This window comes from Lynx canadensis, chromosome B2, assembly GCF_007474595.2.
Source record: "Lynx canadensis isolate LIC74 chromosome B2, mLynCan4.pri.v2, whole genome shotgun sequence".
NCBI lineage: Eukaryota > Metazoa > Chordata > Mammalia > Carnivora > Felidae > Lynx > Lynx canadensis.
In genome coordinates, this window is record NC_044307.1 from 35,768,067 (window position 1) to 35,786,140 (window position 18,074).

An 18,074-nucleotide genomic window follows, 5' to 3' on the forward strand; every position below is an offset into this window, starting at 1 on the left:
CAAAGATTGCCCTATAAATTTCTTAGGTAAAGAGGGATCTCTATTAATAGTTCTTTCTGGTATAGGCAGGCAGTTGAGGGGGTGGGTAGAGAGCTTTTCCTAAATCTGCTGGGTTTTTATTGCTTTTATTTTTTTAAAGTAGACTTCACGCCCAATGTGGGGCTTGTACTCACCACCCTGAGATCAAGAGTTGCAAGCTTTATCAACTGAACCAGCCAGGCGCCCCTTGGTTGCTTTTATTTTTTTTTTTAATTTTTTTTCAACGTTTTTTATTTATTTTTTGGGACAGAGAGAGACAGAGCATGAATGGGGGAGGGGCAGAGAGAGAGGGAGACACAGAATCGGAAACAGGCTCCAGGCTCCGAGCCATCAGCCCAGAGCCTGACGCGGGGCTCGAACTCACGGACCGCGAGATCGTGACCTGGCTGAAGTCGGACGCTTAACCGACTGCGCCACCCAGGCGCCCCGGTTGCTTTTAATTCAAAATAATCATCATGCCAAAGTGTCCGTCTTTGGGTGGCCTGCCTTTTGGCCCCTATAGGGACTATTTATATGATAGGGTTGTTGAATTGGTTTCACAAACATAAAGGGTTTGGCAATGTCTCGCACAGAGTAAGCTCCAATAAATATGAGTGGGTTGTGTGTTTATTTGTATGATTTGTTTGCTTGTCTTTCTTTTAGACTAAGAGCTCCCAGAGGTAAGGGCCTGCCCTCCGTTACCTATCCTTCCCACTCCTTAATGCCTAACACGCTGCCTGGCACGGAGTAAGGGGGGGCCCAATCAAAGGCTGTTGGATGAACCAGTTCAGCGGCTTAATCCGCGCGAGCGCGGAAGAGGACAGACCCCGGTAAAGACTCAAGTGGGCCGAGCAGGAAGAACCTGACGCCAGGGGGAGCAGGAACCCGCACTCTCCAGATCTCGCGAAACTTCGCGCGCGCGCGTGCGCGCGGCCAAGTCGCGGGTTCTGTTTCGGACGCAAGCGCGAGGCGTGAGGAAGGAGCCACCCTAGCACGCGCGGCCTCGCCTGTGGCGTGGGAGTTGCTTCCGGGTTGCGCGCCCGGAAGCAGGAAGTTGGCGGCTTACCCTCCTCGCCCGGAGGCTGAAGTCCCCGAGGCGGGAGGAGCCCGAGGGGGCGCGGGCCCCGCATGTGAGTGACTGGGGCCCGAGGCCGGGAGGGGGGAGGCCGCCCTGTGACAGCCTCACCGCCGCTCCCGTCCGTGACACCCTTGCGCGGCCCTTTTCCTCTTGCCCTTGCGCAAACCTCTTTTCTGAGCCTCTGGGGTTTCGCAGATTGACAGCACGGCCGGCAGCTCCCCCAGGGTCGACTCCCATAAGACGTCTTTTCCTTGGCTCCGCGTGGCCGAGCAAAGCGAGGTCGACCCTGTTGGAGCTTGTTTCGCAGGTGTCACGGCAGTGTCCAGAACACCATCGGTGCTAGCGAAGTCTAGATTTCACTGCTCTTTTGACAACATTCTTCGTTTTTTGGTATATGGAGTAGATTCCTGGCCCCCCTTCGAAACACCTTTTATTAATTGTTACCCGTGGAAGCTTGCCTTGTGTCAGTGGAAGTCTCGGTTCTTGCATTCCCCACAAAAGATTTACACGAGGATCCGCACTGGCATAAAGACCGTGAGAAGGAAGGTAGCAAGCACAAAGCAGTTTTTTAAAGGGCAGTACACTTTCAGGATGGAGTGGGCAGGCCTGGAGTTGGCGACTGCCCCGAGGCTACAGTTGTTTTTTCACTCCTACCGGTAGGGGGAACTTTGACCCTGCAAGGTTCCTGTCGAAACTGTCTCGGGAAACTGTCATGTCCGTTTCCCAACGGGGGATGGCAAACTAATACAAATGCATTGTAATGAAGTCTAGGGTTACTCTGGGGCAGAAGAGTTAGAGAGAAGCGCAAGCCTTGTACCTGCTGCTCTGGGTCTTAGAGCCCTGGCAAGTTGGGAACCTTTTGCCCTCAGGTCTCTAAATGTAACCTGTTTATGGCCTTCCCTGCCTCCAGCTCATAGCTTAACCAAGTGCCTACTCTGTTATTTCCCCTTCAAGGACTTGGGGCTCTGAAATCTTTCAGGTTGAGGGCCAAAGTCAAGCTTCTGTAGCTGCTTCCTACTGAATAGGGGCAGTGTTTTCATTAGAGTTTCACTCTTTGATACCTGTCTGGGCCATGAGGAGGTGGTATGAGGTTATAAGCTGGAGTAGGGCTTGTGTCCTGGTCTCAGAAGGTTTGACCACTCCAGTCCAGGGGCTATAGTAGTCTTGATGTTTTCTCGAAAGGGGCTGATATACTTGTTGCAGTAAGAGGTGAAGCTGGTCTTGTCTACCACAAGAGGAGATGAACTTAGTTATAAGATTAAGAAGACATGGTTCAAAAAGCAAAAGGATCACACAAAGGAAAGGTCCCATGAAGGGAAGTATCCATGACATAAGACCCCAGGATAGGGAGATGGTGGATGTGCTTGCTGATAGGAGACGATGGGCTTGCGTTTGAAGTCTTTTGATACTTTGTTGAATAACCCGACTGATGGACATAAAAGCAACATTCTTCTTGGACTAATGTGCCCCTCTGGGCTAAAGTGAGCTACCTAATGCCCTTCGATTTTGGAGGACTACCCCTGAGAGTGACCACCAGGACAACCAGACTGGAGTTGAAGGAAAGCTTACCTGTAAAGGAAGTTAAGACAGAATAGGTGGCTCCCGTGTCTAAAAGAAAATTGTCCTACCTGCCAGTGAGTTGAGTTGGTGGCCTAAGGTCGCCAAGACTTACATAGTTTCTTGAATGGATTTGCCTAATTCTTGAGAGAGTTGAGAAGGACAGTCCTCGTGATCCCTGTGGCCAGTCCTGAGGCTGCTCCCCTGGAGGGCCCCTAGCAAGAGGAGTGTAAGGACCTCCTGCTTGGATATGGGTGTTTCAGTTACCATAGAGAGGGAAACCATAGAGTAACTCCTATGAGGGATACATCTGGAACTAACCAGGCCAAAGAACAAGTGCCCTTCCATCCATCTGGAAGGGTCACATATGCTTGAGTTCCAAAAATAGAGTCCCTTCTGAGGATGCAGGTGAACCTTGGTTAGAATAGAAAATAAAGGCACTTTCAGAAGGGGCTCCCCTAGGGCCAGCAGTGGCCCTAAAGAGGACCAAAACCAATATGAAGGTGGGCAAAGAGGTCATGACTAGATGTTGTACAGTTGCGTTGCTACTTTAACACTGTTAAAAGACCCACTCTTTTAATTTTTTTTTTAAGTTTGTTTTTGAGAGAGAGAGAGAGTGTGTGAGCAGGGGAGGGGCAGAGAGAGAGGGAGACACAGAATCGAGTCAGGCTCCAGGCTCTGAGCTGTCAGCACAGAGCCTGATGTGGGTCTTGAGCCCAGGAACCATGAGATCATGACTTGAGCAGAAGTGAGATGCTTAATCAACTGAGCCACCTAGGTGCCCCTTAAAAGACCCACTCTTAACCTTCCCCCAAAGGTCACCATCACCCCCCGTCCTTGGTCCTCCATGTCTCAATATTGTCAGAGCCACCCGTCAGCCCAGATAACCTCCTTCTTCTTCGATACACCTTATTAACAGCCTTGTCCCCTGTTGGAAAAACTCCTGGAACATATGTTCTGGGATCCTTATCAAAAGCTCCTCTTTAACAGTGTTAAAGTAGCAATCAGAAACACTTTCCCAAAAGAATGACTCACCTGCTGAAGTTAGGTTGAAATTATAAAGGCAGGGAGACAAGGGAATAAAACCCACTGGGGTCCCAGATGTTGGGTTAGTACTAACACAGATTGGGAAGGTCATATTAGAGAGTTTAAGTTGAGTATGTAACAGTCCCAAAATAGCAGGTGTTGGGAGGGGCCCCTGAGCATTTAGGATTTTTGTGCTGTGTTCCATGACTTTTCTTTGGAAGTTTCTTGCACTTATGTGGGGCTGGGAGGTCCATGTTGGTATCCAGAGATGGGTATAGGTGAAACTAATGGGGTTATTGGTGGTGGCCTACAATGAAGCAGGTGCAGGAGTTACAATGGCTAAGTGGGGTCCCACACATATCCAACAAGAGGAATTAGAATTGGTGTTGTTGAGATAGCGTTGAGCAGTATTAAGTGAGGGGGGCTATGGGGCAGCATGAGGCAGAAGTGGCTTGTGATCAAAGAGGTACCATACCTATTGATTTCTTTAAGGGTGTAGTCTTGGAGGTCCCCCTGCAGGACTACACTAAGGTATTGGACATAAGAGAATAGAGGATTTTAGGATTTATCTGAGATGGCCCCTTTTTGAAGAACAGTTTGAGGTCTTCCAGTGGCTCACCGGTATACTCAGAGGTATCAGGGTTGTCCTCTTTGTTAGAGGTCACAGCAGGCTTGGCTCGGGAGAGATGGATCCAGCTGGAGATTCCTGGGACCTTGATGGTTGTAGGGGTGGATAAAAGAACAGTATAGAGTCCCTTCCATAAAGGCGTTTGTTGGGATCCAGGAGCTCAATCTATCCAGGTTTTAATTAGGACCTTATCTCCTGGTTGGACCAGGGATGTTGGGTTTGAGTGGTCTGGCTTTAGTAGGACCTGTTTTTCCCATAGAGCCTCTCAAAGGCACTGACTGAGTCCCAAGAATGTATGAATGTTAGGTTAGCTTTGTTGGTAGGCTCTTCACTCCCATAACCAGACAGGAGTTGAAGGAAAGCTTACCGTAAAGGAGGCTAAGACAGAGTAAGTGGCTCCCATGTCCAAGAGAAAATTGTCCTACCTGCCATGTCAAGGGGTCACCCTGGGCTCTGTCACAATGAGGGAAACAGTGAGTGGAGGAGCCCATTGGTGCCATAGGTTGCCTCAATCCATGGTGGTGACAGCTTGAAGGGATGCTGAACCCCTGGTTGTCCCATTAGTTGGGCAGTCTCTCAGTGTCCTGTTTGAGGACACTAGGACAGGCCATATTAGGGAGCTTAAGGAACAGACATCTCTCCAGTGTCCCTCCTTTTTGCAATGGTAGCAGGCTCCTTTTGGTGTCTCCCTTTTGAGGGGGCGACCCTGGGGTGATGGCTGGCATTGCAAGGCCACCAGGAGTTGAGCCTGTCTCTGATCCTTACATTTTTCCTTTTCCCTTTTTTTTTTTTTTCCTTCTCCTGGTCCTGGCCATAGAACACAAAATTGACCACCTTAAGGAGTTAAGAGCTTGGGATGTCTGGCCCTAGGGATAATTTTTGGAGCTTCCTCCTAATATCTGGGGTGGCCTGAGTGATGAGTCGACCATTAAGAACTGTAAGACCAGCCTCTCATCTGGGATCAAGAGTATGTTTAGCTGAAGTCTCTCTTAGTCTTTCCATAAAGGTTGTGGGGTTTTCTTCCTTTTCCTGGTTTATGAAAGCCAGCTTGTTATATAATTAATTGGCTTTGACTGGCATCTTGACATTCCATTTGTTAGACAGATTATAAGATGGTCTTGGGACCATTGCCCTTGTGCAGTGTCATAGTTCCAATGAGGATCTGTTATTGGAACAGTCTGCCTTGGAGAGAGTCTGATTGAGAATGAGCACTATGTCCTTCCAGGCAAATCAAAAGTTAGTATAAAACCCTGAAGTCCTGACATGTAACTGTCAAGGTCCTAGGAAAAATCTCCCAAGTCCTTCTGGATTCGGTGGAGATCACTCATAAAGAAGGGAGTTTGGACACACATGGTGGTTCTGGTTGGCTCAACTATTTCCTGGAGGAGACACAGAATTGGAAGGGGCTTGTTAGGACTTGACAGTGTTGGTGGTCTTGGATATGGGGCAATGGATCATCGTTTTGGGCTATGGTAGGATTTGGTGGGGCTTGGGGAAGCCTCCTCTGGTGGTGGGGGAGGGGACTTAGGACTTAGGCCTGTAAGGAAATCTAAAGTGGACAGCTGAATTTTGCAGGTTTTGAAAAGCCTGAGGTTTGTTTAACATAAAGGCTTGGACCTAAGGGAACTGAGACCACTTTGTCTGGTCTATACAAAATAGGTCTAGTTTAAGATGGTGTTATAATCCAGTGTCCAATTGTAGGGCCCTGTTGCCCCATCTCTTAGTTTATATTGGGGCCATGCTGTATTGCAGAAAAAGATGAGCCTTTTCCTCTTTAAAGGTTGGGGGTCAAACTTATCCCAGTTAGTGAGGATGCATCCCAGTGGTGAACCCCGGGAACTGCCATCGGGTTTCCCATATGTAAGGGAATAGCAAAGAGAAGGGGAAGAAGTAGACACAGTATTCCAAGAGTGTCCCCTTGGAATGTTGTGTATCAAGAGGAGAGGTGGCCTTTCTACCTCCTTTGAAGAACGACCCTTCAAGGATGTCCCCTCAGGTGAGGCGCACAGCCCAAATTAGTATTATTGCAGCCTGTCCTTTCTTTACTTGCCTCCCCCAAATTGAGGTGCCCATGAGGGAGGGATCTGGTATATTTTATAACCCCTAATGAGTCCCTGAGTGCCAGGATGTATGCCCCAGCCTTCAACATCTATGTGGTTCCATTTCCAGATTTCATCCCAGGCTCCTCTCAGTTTGGCTTTTTTTTGTTTTTTGTTTTTTTTAATTTACATCCAAATTAGTTAGCATATAGTGCAACAATGTTTTCAGGAGTAGATTTCCTCTCAAAAGTATTAACTTGAGGAGTTGGAATAGACACAAAGATTTGCCCTTACCCTCTTAGAAATAAACTCCCGCTGGAGACTGTGATTATCATGTACCCACCTTGGATTTAAGTATCAGAGGCTGATTGAGACCATCTTTCCGGAAAGGGAAGGGGAGGGAAACACGTAAGAAGGTGTGATTTGAGGCAACAACACAGAGGGAGAACTACTGGTTAGATGAATCATCCAGGAGATTGAATGAGTATGAAAATGGACCGGCCCAGCAGATGGAGAGGCTTTCACATGTATACAGCACGTCCTCGGGGTTTGAGGGGCACAGACTTTGTGAGAGTGATGGCAGAAGTGGTTTAGGAGAGGAAGAACTATAGACAGTAACAGTAGTGGCCAAATTGCAGAGTGAGTGAGAGCTGACCTCCGAGAAAGTAAATCAGATAGGGATCCTCTAGCCTCAGCGGGGTGAGGACTCTTACCTTGGGCGATCGGAGTCGCGGCACCAAAAGATGTTACTGGGGGACGCTTGCATGGTGTCAGTGGAAGTCTCGGTTCTTGGATTCCCCTCGAAAGATTTATAGGAGCGCTCGAATAACGACAGAAGGGAGGTACCAAGCAAAAAGTGGTTTATTAAACCACCAGTACACGGTCATAATGGAGGAGACGGGGGTTGAGAAGTCACCGAGGATACAGTTTCTTCTAAGTAAGTAGGGTCTTGAGCCATGCAGGAGGCGGTCTCTAATGGAAGTTGCCTCACATCTTTGGGGAGACGCCTCCTACCTGTGGAGGAGAACTTTGACCCTACAAGGTTCCTGCTGGAACTGTCATGGCGTCACTCCCCACCAGGGGGCGCAGAACCTGTAATGCAAATGCCTTATAAAGCCAGGGGTTACCCTGGGACAGAGGTTGAAGAGGAGAAAGCATGCTCTGCACCTGCTGTCCTTGCTCCACTAGCCCGGAAAGTTGGAAACCAAATGTTTGTTGTCTTTCTCTCATTAAAACTAAGCTCCCACAGGTAAGGGCCTGCCCTCCATTACCTGTCCTTCCCACTCCTTAATGCCTAACACGCTGCCTGGCACGGAGTGGGGGGGGGGCAATCAAAGGCCGTTGGATGAATCAGTTCAGCTGCTAAATCCGCGCGAGCGCGGAAGAGGACAGACCCTGGTAAGGCGTGAAAAAGGACGAGCAGGAGGAACCTGACGCCAGGGGGAGCAGGAACCCGCACTCTCCAGAGCTCGCGGGAATTCGCGCGCTCGCGCGTGGCCAAGTCGCGGGTTCTGTTTCCGACGCAAGCGCGAGGCGTGAGGAAGGAGCTACCCTAGCACGCGCGGCCTCGCCTGTGGCATGGGAGTTGCTTCCGGGTTGCGCGCCCGGAAGTAGGACGTTGGCGGCTTACCCTCCTCGCCCGGAGGCTGAAGTCCCCGAGGCGGGAGGAGCCCGAGGGGGCGCGGGCCCCGCTTGTGAGTGACTGGGGCCCGAGGCCGGGAGGGGGGAGGCCGCCCTGTGACAGCCTCACCGCCGCTCCCGTCCGTGACACCCTCGCGCGGCCCTTTTCCTCTTGCCCTTGCGCAAACCTCTTTTCTGAGCCTCTGGGATTTTGCAGATTGACAGCACCTCCGGCAGCTCCCCCAGGGTCGACTCCCATAAGACGTCTTTTCCTTGGCTCCGCGGGGCCGAGCAAAGCGAGGTCGGCCCTGTTGGAGCTTGTTTCTCAGGTGTCACGGCAGTGTCCAGAACACCATCGGTGCTAGCGAAGTCTAGATTTCACTGCCCTTTTGACAAAATTCCTAATTTTTCAGTATGTTGAGTTGATTCCCCGCCCCCCTTCGAAACGTCTTTTTCTAATAAAGTGTGGACTTGTATGCGATAAACAGCATGTAGGATTTCAGAAAGTTATATGACTTGATTTATTGACCCGATAATGGGGTGTTTGTAATCACCATTTGCTACAAAAATCTCCTGCCTAGTGTTCCTAAGACCACGAACCTTGCTGGTCACAGGTTTTCCTATTTAAGAGCTCGTCTAGCCTTAGTATTCGCGAGTATATTTAAAGTATTTAGTCATCGCTTGATAATAGAAACTACTCCCGGATGCTTAACTATTCTGACTTTTTCAGGTTGCTCATTTGGTTGTTTCCATGGTGGAATCCTCTATGGGCATTTCTCCCTTAATGAAATTGTGTGTTCAGGGTTTATCACAATTTCTCTCTAGGGAACAACATCCTTTAACCTAAATTCAACTTTGCTACGTTGAAGTTTGACTAAAGTTCACTTAGTCCAACTTGCATACCAAAGAGTGTCCATGTTAGGCTCTTTCTGCTTTGAACCAAAACAATTTTCAAGATCCAGTTTTAATCCCTGTTCCTCTAATAAGCTACCTAGCAACATCACAGAGATTGTCTAGATGAGAGGTTCCTAATCTACTCACCTAAACCCTCCTTAGGTTGATGTATTTTTAAAAATAAGAAGAATAAATGGTAAAATAAACCAACCATTAGTTAAATTAGTTTGAGAACAGAATGACCAGTTCCTTTGTATAAATTTGTTCAGACGATACTGATCAGGTTCCATGACTCTGAGGTGAATTTCCATGTCTGTTGTTAGTTTCTTCTGATATTTTCTCCACTTATCTCTGCTTTCAAGTGTTAAATAACAAAAAATTCAAACGAGTAAATTTTGAACATCTAATTGCTGTAAGTAAATCATGAATCAGGCAGCATCCCATCTGACAAGTAGAGAGGAGCTCCTAAAGGGCTACAGGAAAGGAAAGGTTTTTCAAGGTAGAGAGTGAAGTAAAGGAAATGATTTTTTTTTTAGGCATTGCCAGTTTTTTAGGCAAGGTCATTCTAAGGGGGAATGGGGCTTATCAGTAAATGTTCTAGCACTGACCAGGAAATTCCATGTTGGCTGGGTAAAGTCACATTTCCAAGGGATTTGAAACTGCAGTTAGCTTAGATGTTAAGTCTTGGTTTGCTGACTTGGGACCCTAACCTAAGTGACACCATTTTGGGCCTGTGGTTTTCTTTTTAACACAAGGAACAATTTAGTGTGAGGAGACATGGAAATAAATATAATACAAAGTGATCAGAGTTGTGTTTAGGGTTCAAAGGACAAACATCAAGGCTGGAATAAGGAGTTCACTGATTGGAAAAGCATGGGGGCTTTTCCCCAGGGTAGGCAGAGACAATTATCTGTACAAAAGCAAAACGATGTAAAATGGGATGGCAGTGAAGAACGTGAGGAAGGAATAGGAAATGAGACTGAACAGGTAGGCAGTGACCAGGTCATAATGGGAAGCTAAGTAATTTGAACTTCGTCTTATTAAAATTACCAAGTCTTAAATTTGGGTATTGGGACAAATGTTTTACATTCATCATCTCGTAATCAGAGGCTTAGATTAAGTACTGTCTCATGACTATACAGTAGTGGAAGATCAGGTGTTTGTATTTAGCTTTTTCCAAGTCCATTTGCCTTCTTAACCACCTTGCTAAATTGTTCCACAGCAGGACATGGGGATTCAAGGAAGTCGCTTTAAATAGACAAGTAACATTAGCTGATTTGTTTCAGAAAAATAATTTGTGGGGCGAGTTGAGGATGGATCAGAGAGGAGAAGGAGAACTGGCAGTATAGAGATTAAATTTATCTTTGTGATGGTCCACGGGACAGATGTTGAGAGCCTTGACTACCATTAATGTAGAGCTAAAAAGGAGATGATGAATGTGGGAACTATACAGGGAGTAGAATCGAGGATTTAGTGATTGGTTCATTAGTGGTGATGAAAAAGGAGGCGTTTTAAATATGGAGAACTGGTGTTTCCATTAATTACAAAACAGAATATAGTAGAAATGGGTTGCGGGGGGGGGGCAGGAATAATAAGGCACTTATGGGCACATTACATATAGGGAGCAGAAGGGAATTTCTGCCAGAGTGTCTGGTATATAGATAGATGGATGGGTCTGGAGTTCTGGAGGGTTTTACACTGGAGAAGAGATTTGGAAATCACTAATAGCTGGTAGTTAAAGCCAGGGAGGGAATGAGAAGATCAAGGACAACTGTGATGAATACCAGCATTCAGGGGTATGGTCTCTGAGAAAAGAGAATTATGCTAAGGTTTGAGAGCACTTGAGAGAGGAAATGGCTGGCAACAGGAACTTCTGTGGAGAGGTCAGTTAAGGTAGTAATTGAGAAAACGTCCTTTTGACTTGGCATGTAGAGAGCCATTGGTGACCTGAGAGCTATATTAGTGGTGTGAGGGGGGCAGAAATGTGATTTGAGTGGTTAATAAAGACATGGAGACCTTAGAAACACGAAGGTGAAGTGATGCCTTTTTTTTTTTTTTTCTTTTCTTTTTTTAAGGAACTTGGCTCTGGAGGGAGAACACGAGCACTGGAATTCTAGAGAGAAAGGATTTTTTTTTTTTAATGGTAGAAACTGGAAAAGATGAGGATACGAGCAGGTAGAAATAAAGTTTATTCTAGAAAGAGAGCATGCAAGCAGGGGAGAGGGGCAGAGGGAGAGAGAGAGAAAATCTTTAGCAGGCTCCATGCTCAGCACGGACCGCACCTGGGAGCTCAGTCCCATGACCCCTGGGATCATGACCTGAGCCAAATTCAAGAGTCGACCTTCTGAGCCCCCGAGGCGCCCACCCCTTTTTGTGTAGCTAGATGCATCTATTTTGCATCTGAGACTTGCCTAGCTGGCACAGCTGTTTAGTTTGGAAAGCTGAGCACCTCCAGGTGTTCACTGTCAAATCAGTGTTTAGGACATATTTATAACCATAAAGAAGTTCTGTATTAAACAGGACAAAGGAGAGGTTCGCATGTAGTTGGACCTCTTAACCTGTTTTCTGCAGTAAACAAACTTTTATTGTAAGTTCTGTTAGAGTCATTCTATCGGTTATGCCTCTGTCCTGTTTTTTTCCTAGACTGAGACACAGAAGGAATTGTGGAGAACATCTCATCAGAGCTGTCAGTGGCTTCCTTCTATTCCTGAGATGCTCCTTCAGAAGTGAACAGCCTCCTGGCTTATCTCCCCCCCCCCCCCTTACCTCCACCCTGGCCTCCCTTGAAAGCAGAATTTCTTAACCTCAGCACTCTTAACATTTTGAACGGGACAGTTCTTTGTTGTGGGATGTTTAGTCCTCACCCACTGGATGCCAGTAGTGCCCCTCCAGTTTTGACAATCAAAAATGCCTCAGACATTGCCAAATGTCCCCTGGGGAGCAGAATCACCCCTAGTTGAACTGCTGTTCCAGAGCAGTGTCTCCCATTTGGGAGTGTGCCTTTTCTCAACAGGGAAGAGTTTGAATACTTCTGCACCAGGATCCCACTCCCAGAGATTCTGGCAATTCAGGATGTCTAGGGTGGTGCATGATACCTTGATTTTTATAATTCTGCTAGTGACCCTGCCTGTGCCCTTGCAGGTTAAGAGTCAAGCTCACTCTTTGGAACTTCCCTCTGTGGCAAAGCTCATTCCTGCTAGAGTTGGATCTTCTTTCTTTCTGGAGGTAAAGGAATTGCCTTTGCTCAGCTGATTTCAGTCAGTGCCCTCATACTTGATGCTAAGCCATGACTTTGTGTTTGAGGTTTTTTTTGTTTTGTGTGTGTGTGGTGTTTTGTTTTGCTTTGTTTTTTTTGTTTTTAATACAAATCCTTGTGTTGAAGGCTTTCACATCTCAGCAAGGGAGCTGCTTTGCTGGTATGAAATCCCAACCGAAAGGGACAAGATTTTTTGTGTGTGTTTAATTGACATCATATCTACTAGATGCCAGTACCCCTTAAATGTGACCATGAAAATGTCTCCAGACTTTCCAAATGTCCCTGTCCAGAATTGCCCCCAGTTGAGGACCACTTGTCTAACGAAAGCCAGAAAGAGGGCTTATTATGAAGATCCCCATGTGCTCTTAGAAACTTTATGAAGTTATTGGTAAAGACCCTTCCAGTAACTTGGGAAATATGTCAAAATCTCAAGGAGAAAGGATGTACAGCTTGCAAAAATATAGTCAGTATCATAATACCGTTGTATACTTGAATTACCAAAAAAAAAAGAAAAAGAAAACCAAAAACTATTGTTTTTACGATAAAAACTGGGGGTTTGGTGAGGTTTTTATGTGTCCTGAAAGTAGGCAGAGATTTACAAAGGTTGTGAAGTAGTCATCAGAAATGGTGATAGTTGATTCTCTTTTGAACCTCACTTGTACTTCTGTTCCCTTCACGGTTCTCCTAAAGGCCCACCAATATGATGTTCTCTTCTGCCTGAGGGATTACCTGCACGTACCCCACCTTCCAATACTTTTCAGAATTTTTTACTGGAATCCTTTCCAGAATTCTCCCTGCTCTCTTTTCTAGTCCTTTAATGAGTTTTAGTGGATTTGACTGGATGTCGTTGGGTAATTTATTGTAGTTTTTTTGAACAAACATTATCCTTGCTTGCTTGCCTGGAATATCTTTGTTAATTTCAACAGGAAAAAATGCTATCTCTGGAATCACTAGTCACAAAATCAAGATGTGAAAAATGTTGTAATAAGTTATCGCTTTATTCTTTTTCCAGGAATCGTTGTAGTTGATCACTTGTCCAGTTCTCAGCCAGTCATTTGTGATAATCGAGGGGCATGGTGTTGTGGTTTCTAAACTGCCAGCTCAAAATAGGAAAATACTTGGTAAGGGAGGCAGCATGCATAAAGGTTAAAAGCATCAGCTTGGAAGTCAGGCACACTTGACTCCACATCCTGGCAAGTTATGGAACCTTTCTGAGCCTTACTTTCAACATCTGTGAAATGGGATTAATCACATCTACCTTTTGGCAAAACAAAAAGCAAAGAGACAAACCAAAAAAAAAGACTCTTAACTATAGAGAACAAACTGGTGGTTGCCCAAGGGGAGGTTGGTGGAAGTGGGGGGAATGGGTGAAATAGGTGAAGGGGGTTAAGAGTCCACTTACCATGATGAGCACTGGGTAATGTACAGAATTGTTGAATCACTATATTGTATACCTGAAATTAATACTGTATGTTAACTATACTGGAATTAAAATTAAAAACTTAATAAAAAAAATCACACCTACCTTTTGGGATTGCTGTGATGATTTACTAAGAGCATGTTTCTTGTGTGCTTAGCACGGTGCCTGCATTTAGGATGGCGCAACTGGAAGTGGTCATTTAGGAATGTAATTGGACAGAAGTCTTTAGTTTCTAATGAATTGAAGTTTTTCTACTTCCCAAAGCCTTCCAATACCCTTAAAATTTTAGAGCTAGAGGGGACTTTGAAAACCTCTTAGTTCAGTCCCTTTATTTTTTTAGGTGAGGAAATAGACCAAGTGACTTAGCCAAAATCATAACAGTATAGTTTAATAAATGCCATAGCAGGGGTAAGTTCAAATTCTATAAATAAACATTTTACAAGACCAGTGCTCTAACCCCTGAGCTATAGGTCCTATAAATACACATTTTAAAAACATTTTTACTGAAATTTATATGCCATAAAATCCACCTGTTTGAAATGTACAATTCAGGGTTTTTTAGTACATTCACAAAGTTGTGCAACTATCACCACAATTTAAGTTTTGAACATTTCTGTCACTCCAGAAAGAAACCCTTGGATCTGCCGACAGTCAGTTCCCATTCTTCTCCACTCTGTGTCTGCATAACCACTAATTAATCTACTTCCTGTCTCTATAGATTGCCTCTATTATTAACTTTTTGCATTTTATTAATACAGTCTTACAACATGTCATCTTTTTTGACTGTCTCCCACTTAGCTTAAGGTTTTCAAGGTTCACCTATGTTGTTGGTATGCATACTTTATTCCTTTTTATTCAATCATATTCTATTGTATGGATATACTACATTTTATCCATCCATTTAGTAGTTCATGGACATTTGGATCGCTTTATTTTTGAGCTATTATGAATAATGCTTGGATATCCATGTACAAATTTTTGTACAGAAAGTTTTTGAGAAACTGTCCAGCTGTTTTCCAAAGCAGCTGCACCATTTTATATTCCCACCAGCAGTGTACAGGAGTTCCAGATGCTCAATATCTCCCAACTTATTATCTGACTTTTTTTTAAGTTCATTTATTTATTTTGAGAGTGCAAGAGAGAGAGAGCACGGGAGGGGTAGAGAGAGAGGGAGAGACAGAATCCCAAGCAGGCTCTGCACTGTCAGTGCATAGCCCGACGTGGGACTAGAACTCTTATCAGAAATAGAGTTTGCGTATATTTTCCCCCATTCTATGGGTTGTCATTTCGCTTTCCTAAAAGTTACCATTTGTAGCACAAAAATTGTTAATTTTTAATATCCAATTTATTTTTTCTTTTTCTGCTCTTGCTTTTGGCGCCGTATCTCAGAAGCCATTGCCTAATGGAGGGTCATGAAGACTTTTTCCCCTGTGTTTTCTTCCAAGAGTTTGTAGTTTTAGCTCTTATGTGTTTGTTACATGTTGAGTTAATTTTTGTGTATGGTAGAAGGAAGGGTCCTACTTCATTCTTTTGCATGTGGATATCTAGTTGTCCCAGCACCATTTGTTGAAAATACACATTTTTAAATTGAGTTTACACCATCCTTTTATCTGAACCTTGAAATGAAAGCCTATGTGGCCTAGGAAAAACACAGTCTGAGCAAGAGCAAAGAGTTTGGGGAAGGGATTTAGGCTTTTAGCGTGTGGGGGTTCCCGCCCCTCCCCAACCAATTCCTCAGTCTAGATTACCTGCCTGTTAATTCACCATTGGAAATCCGATACTGTTTTATTTAATTGGTTTGGGTTGAGGCCCTGGTATGAGCATTCATTAAAAATTCTGGTGACTCCAGTGTGGAGGCACACTTAAGAGCTAGTGAACTAAAGGGTTAATAGTCCTACCGAGGACCAAACGGTCAGTATCAGGAGGTGCTGCTGGAAGGGGAGATAGGCTGAGGTGCTTGCTTTTCTCCACGGAGCTGCAGGAGCTGCAAGACCGTTGTCCTTGGCTCTACAGGTGGCAGCATCTCCTTACTGAAAAAATAAGAGTTGTTCCACGTCAGTGCTTTCTGGGGTTAGAAGCACTTTGGGCGTGACATATATGAAATAAGACGACTTCTACATGTAAGGGAAAAAGAGACCAATAAAAGAGCATAAATCCCAAGCACTGTTTTTCCTTTGGTAAGTGACAGAAGATGTTGTCTTACAACACAAGCATTTTTTAAAAAGAACGATTTGATTGCATGTTACAAATGTTACAAGAGAGTATTCTACTCTGCCACTTTAGTTTCTACCTTTTCTTCTGTGGCCGCTGTGAAACAGTTTGGCTTTAAAGTAACTATGAGAACAAATTGAATTTTGAAATTAGTTAAAGATCTTAGGTCTTTCAAGTATATGAAATACAAGTAAAATGCTCTTTATTGTCTAAAACTGTATTTGCAGAAAAGTATGAGGACTCTAGCCTGCAAGGTCTGAACAGTCCCAGTGCCGTGGTTTTTGTGTTGCCTGAAATTCTTGCTCTGCCAGTAGTAAAACGTGTCAGTACGTTCCCCGTAGTAAATCTTGCAGTGCTTAGTTCCTCCTGTGTTGCTAAAAGGTATATCTAATACAAATGCAAAGAAATAATGGATCAACAACACTCCATATTGCATTTCTTTTTAAGTAAATTGCCAGTAGCAGGCCTCCTGTGATTGGTTTCAATAATCCTTTTGGTTGGCACTAGTGTTTCAGAGTCCCATTAGGGATTTATTGTGCTGTAGACTAGCGCTCCTCAAAGTGTCTGTGAACCAGTAAACTGTGTTACCAGCCCACAATTAAGGAACACTTAAAAGCTGTGTAGTACTAACTTGACCTAATCTAGACATTCGTTATGTTCTACAAAAGCATTGGCTTGCAGTGGATTGGGGAAAACAGGAAGCTGGTCCTTCCCCATGAAGCTCTGTTCTAAGTGAAGTAACTTTGAGGGGTGCCTGAGTGGCTCTGCTTTGGTTAAGTGTCTGACTTCAGCTCAGGTCACGATCTCACAGTTTGTGAGTTCGAGCCCCGCGTTGGGCTCTGTGCTGATGGCTCAGAGTCTGGAGCCTGCTTCGGATTCTGTGTCTCCCTCTCTCTCTGCCCCTCACCTGCTTGCTTGCTTGCTCCTTCTCTCTCTCTCTCAAAAATAAATAAAACATTAAAAAATTAAAAAAAAAAAGGAAGTAACTTTGAGGAAGAAGGTATTTTAAAGAAACCATCTTTCTTTTTACATTTACTTTCTTTCTCTCAGGGATTTTGTATTGGAAGACATGGATCTTGCTGCCAATGAGCTCAGCATTTATGACAAACTTTCAGAGACTGTTGATTTGGTGAGACAGACAGGCCATCAATGTGGCATGTCAGAGAAGGCAATTGAAAAATTTATCAGACAGCTGCTGGAAAAGAATGAACCTCAGAGGGGACCACCCCAGTATCCTCTCCTTATAGCCGTGTATAAGGTAAAAACGTGTTTTGACTTGGAGATTCCTTAAACAGAGCACAAACTCTTCAGCTTTCTCCCCAAATTTTACTGTTGACTGCTTCTACCATCTAACCTTAGTTTTCCTATGAATAAGTTGGCCTTTGCTCTTGTTACCATGAGTTACTAGGAAATTTGACCCATTTTGTTAAATATCCATGATGAAAGCTATATATTTATAATTAAACTGTATTTGTGTATACTTTTTAATGGAGGACATAGCCCCATAGAAGCCTGGTGCTGAGTGGCTCAGTTGGTGGAGCATGCAACTCTTGATCTCCGGGTAGTGAGTTCAGGTCCCACTCTGGGCATAGAGCCTACTTAAAAAAGAAAAAAACAAAAGGAAGAAGAAGGTTGGTGAGCCTTGCAGTTCTCATAGTTCTCAAACTTTAAATGTATTTCATTCAGGAGTGAATGTAGCCAATTTGGCGATAAATTATATTAAAATAAAATATAAATAAAAATAAATTTTAAAAATGAAACCATAAAAGGTTAAAAAAAATGAACGTAAATGGCTTGTTTATGAAAATGGATTAGTTCCTAAGGCACAGTGAAAATAATGGAAGAGGCTGGGGGTTTTGGTTTGTTTTTTTTTCTTTTTTTTCTTGGCATTAAAGTATTTTGTTTGCTGGGACAATTATTAATCCTTTTCCTGTCTTTCCTTATAGGTCCTTGTAACCCTGGGATTAATCTTGCTCACTGCCTACTTTGTGATTCAACCTTTCAGCCCATTACCACCTGAACCGGTGCTTTCTGGAGCTCACACCTGGCGCTCACTCATCCATCACATTCGGCTGATGTCCTTGCCCATTACCAAGAAGTATATGCCAGAAAATAAGGGAGTTCCTCTGCATGGGGGTGATGAAGACAGACCCTTTCCAGGTAGAATCCTGCATTTTACTACTTACACGGTGTTCTTGACAGTGTATGGTGGGAAAGGAAATAACATGTACTGACATCTAATGAGAGACACTTTCCCACTTTTGTCTTTAAAAAAATTTTTTTTGTTTTTATTTTTGAAAGAGAGAGAATGAGCTTGAGCGGGGGAG

General features: G+C 44.5%; 1 protein-coding gene across 6 annotated transcripts in view; it reads left to right on the plus strand.

The window, feature by feature from the left end:
• Positions 1 to 983: 983 nt before the first annotated feature.
• Positions 984 to 18,074, plus strand: part of CB2H6orf89 (chromosome B2 C6orf89 homolog) — a 45,876-nt gene continuing 28,785 nt past the window's right edge. Inside the window, exons 1-4 of one of the 6 annotated variants that reach the window (XM_030315389.1) lie at positions 1,041 to 1,148; positions 12,002 to 12,085; positions 16,798 to 17,005; positions 17,694 to 17,907. In XM_030315389.1, coding sequence (XP_030171249.1) covers positions 1,147 to 1,148; positions 12,002 to 12,085; positions 16,798 to 17,005; positions 17,694 to 17,907 — 508 coding nt within the window. In that variant the 5' untranslated portion in view covers positions 1,041 to 1,146. Of the gene's footprint in view, positions 1,149 to 7,931; positions 8,041 to 11,409; positions 12,086 to 16,797; positions 17,006 to 17,693; positions 17,908 to 18,074 lie in introns of those variants that run through there. The other 5 variants (XM_030315394.1, XM_030315390.2, XM_030315391.2 and 2 more) reach the window with 5 other exon arrangements.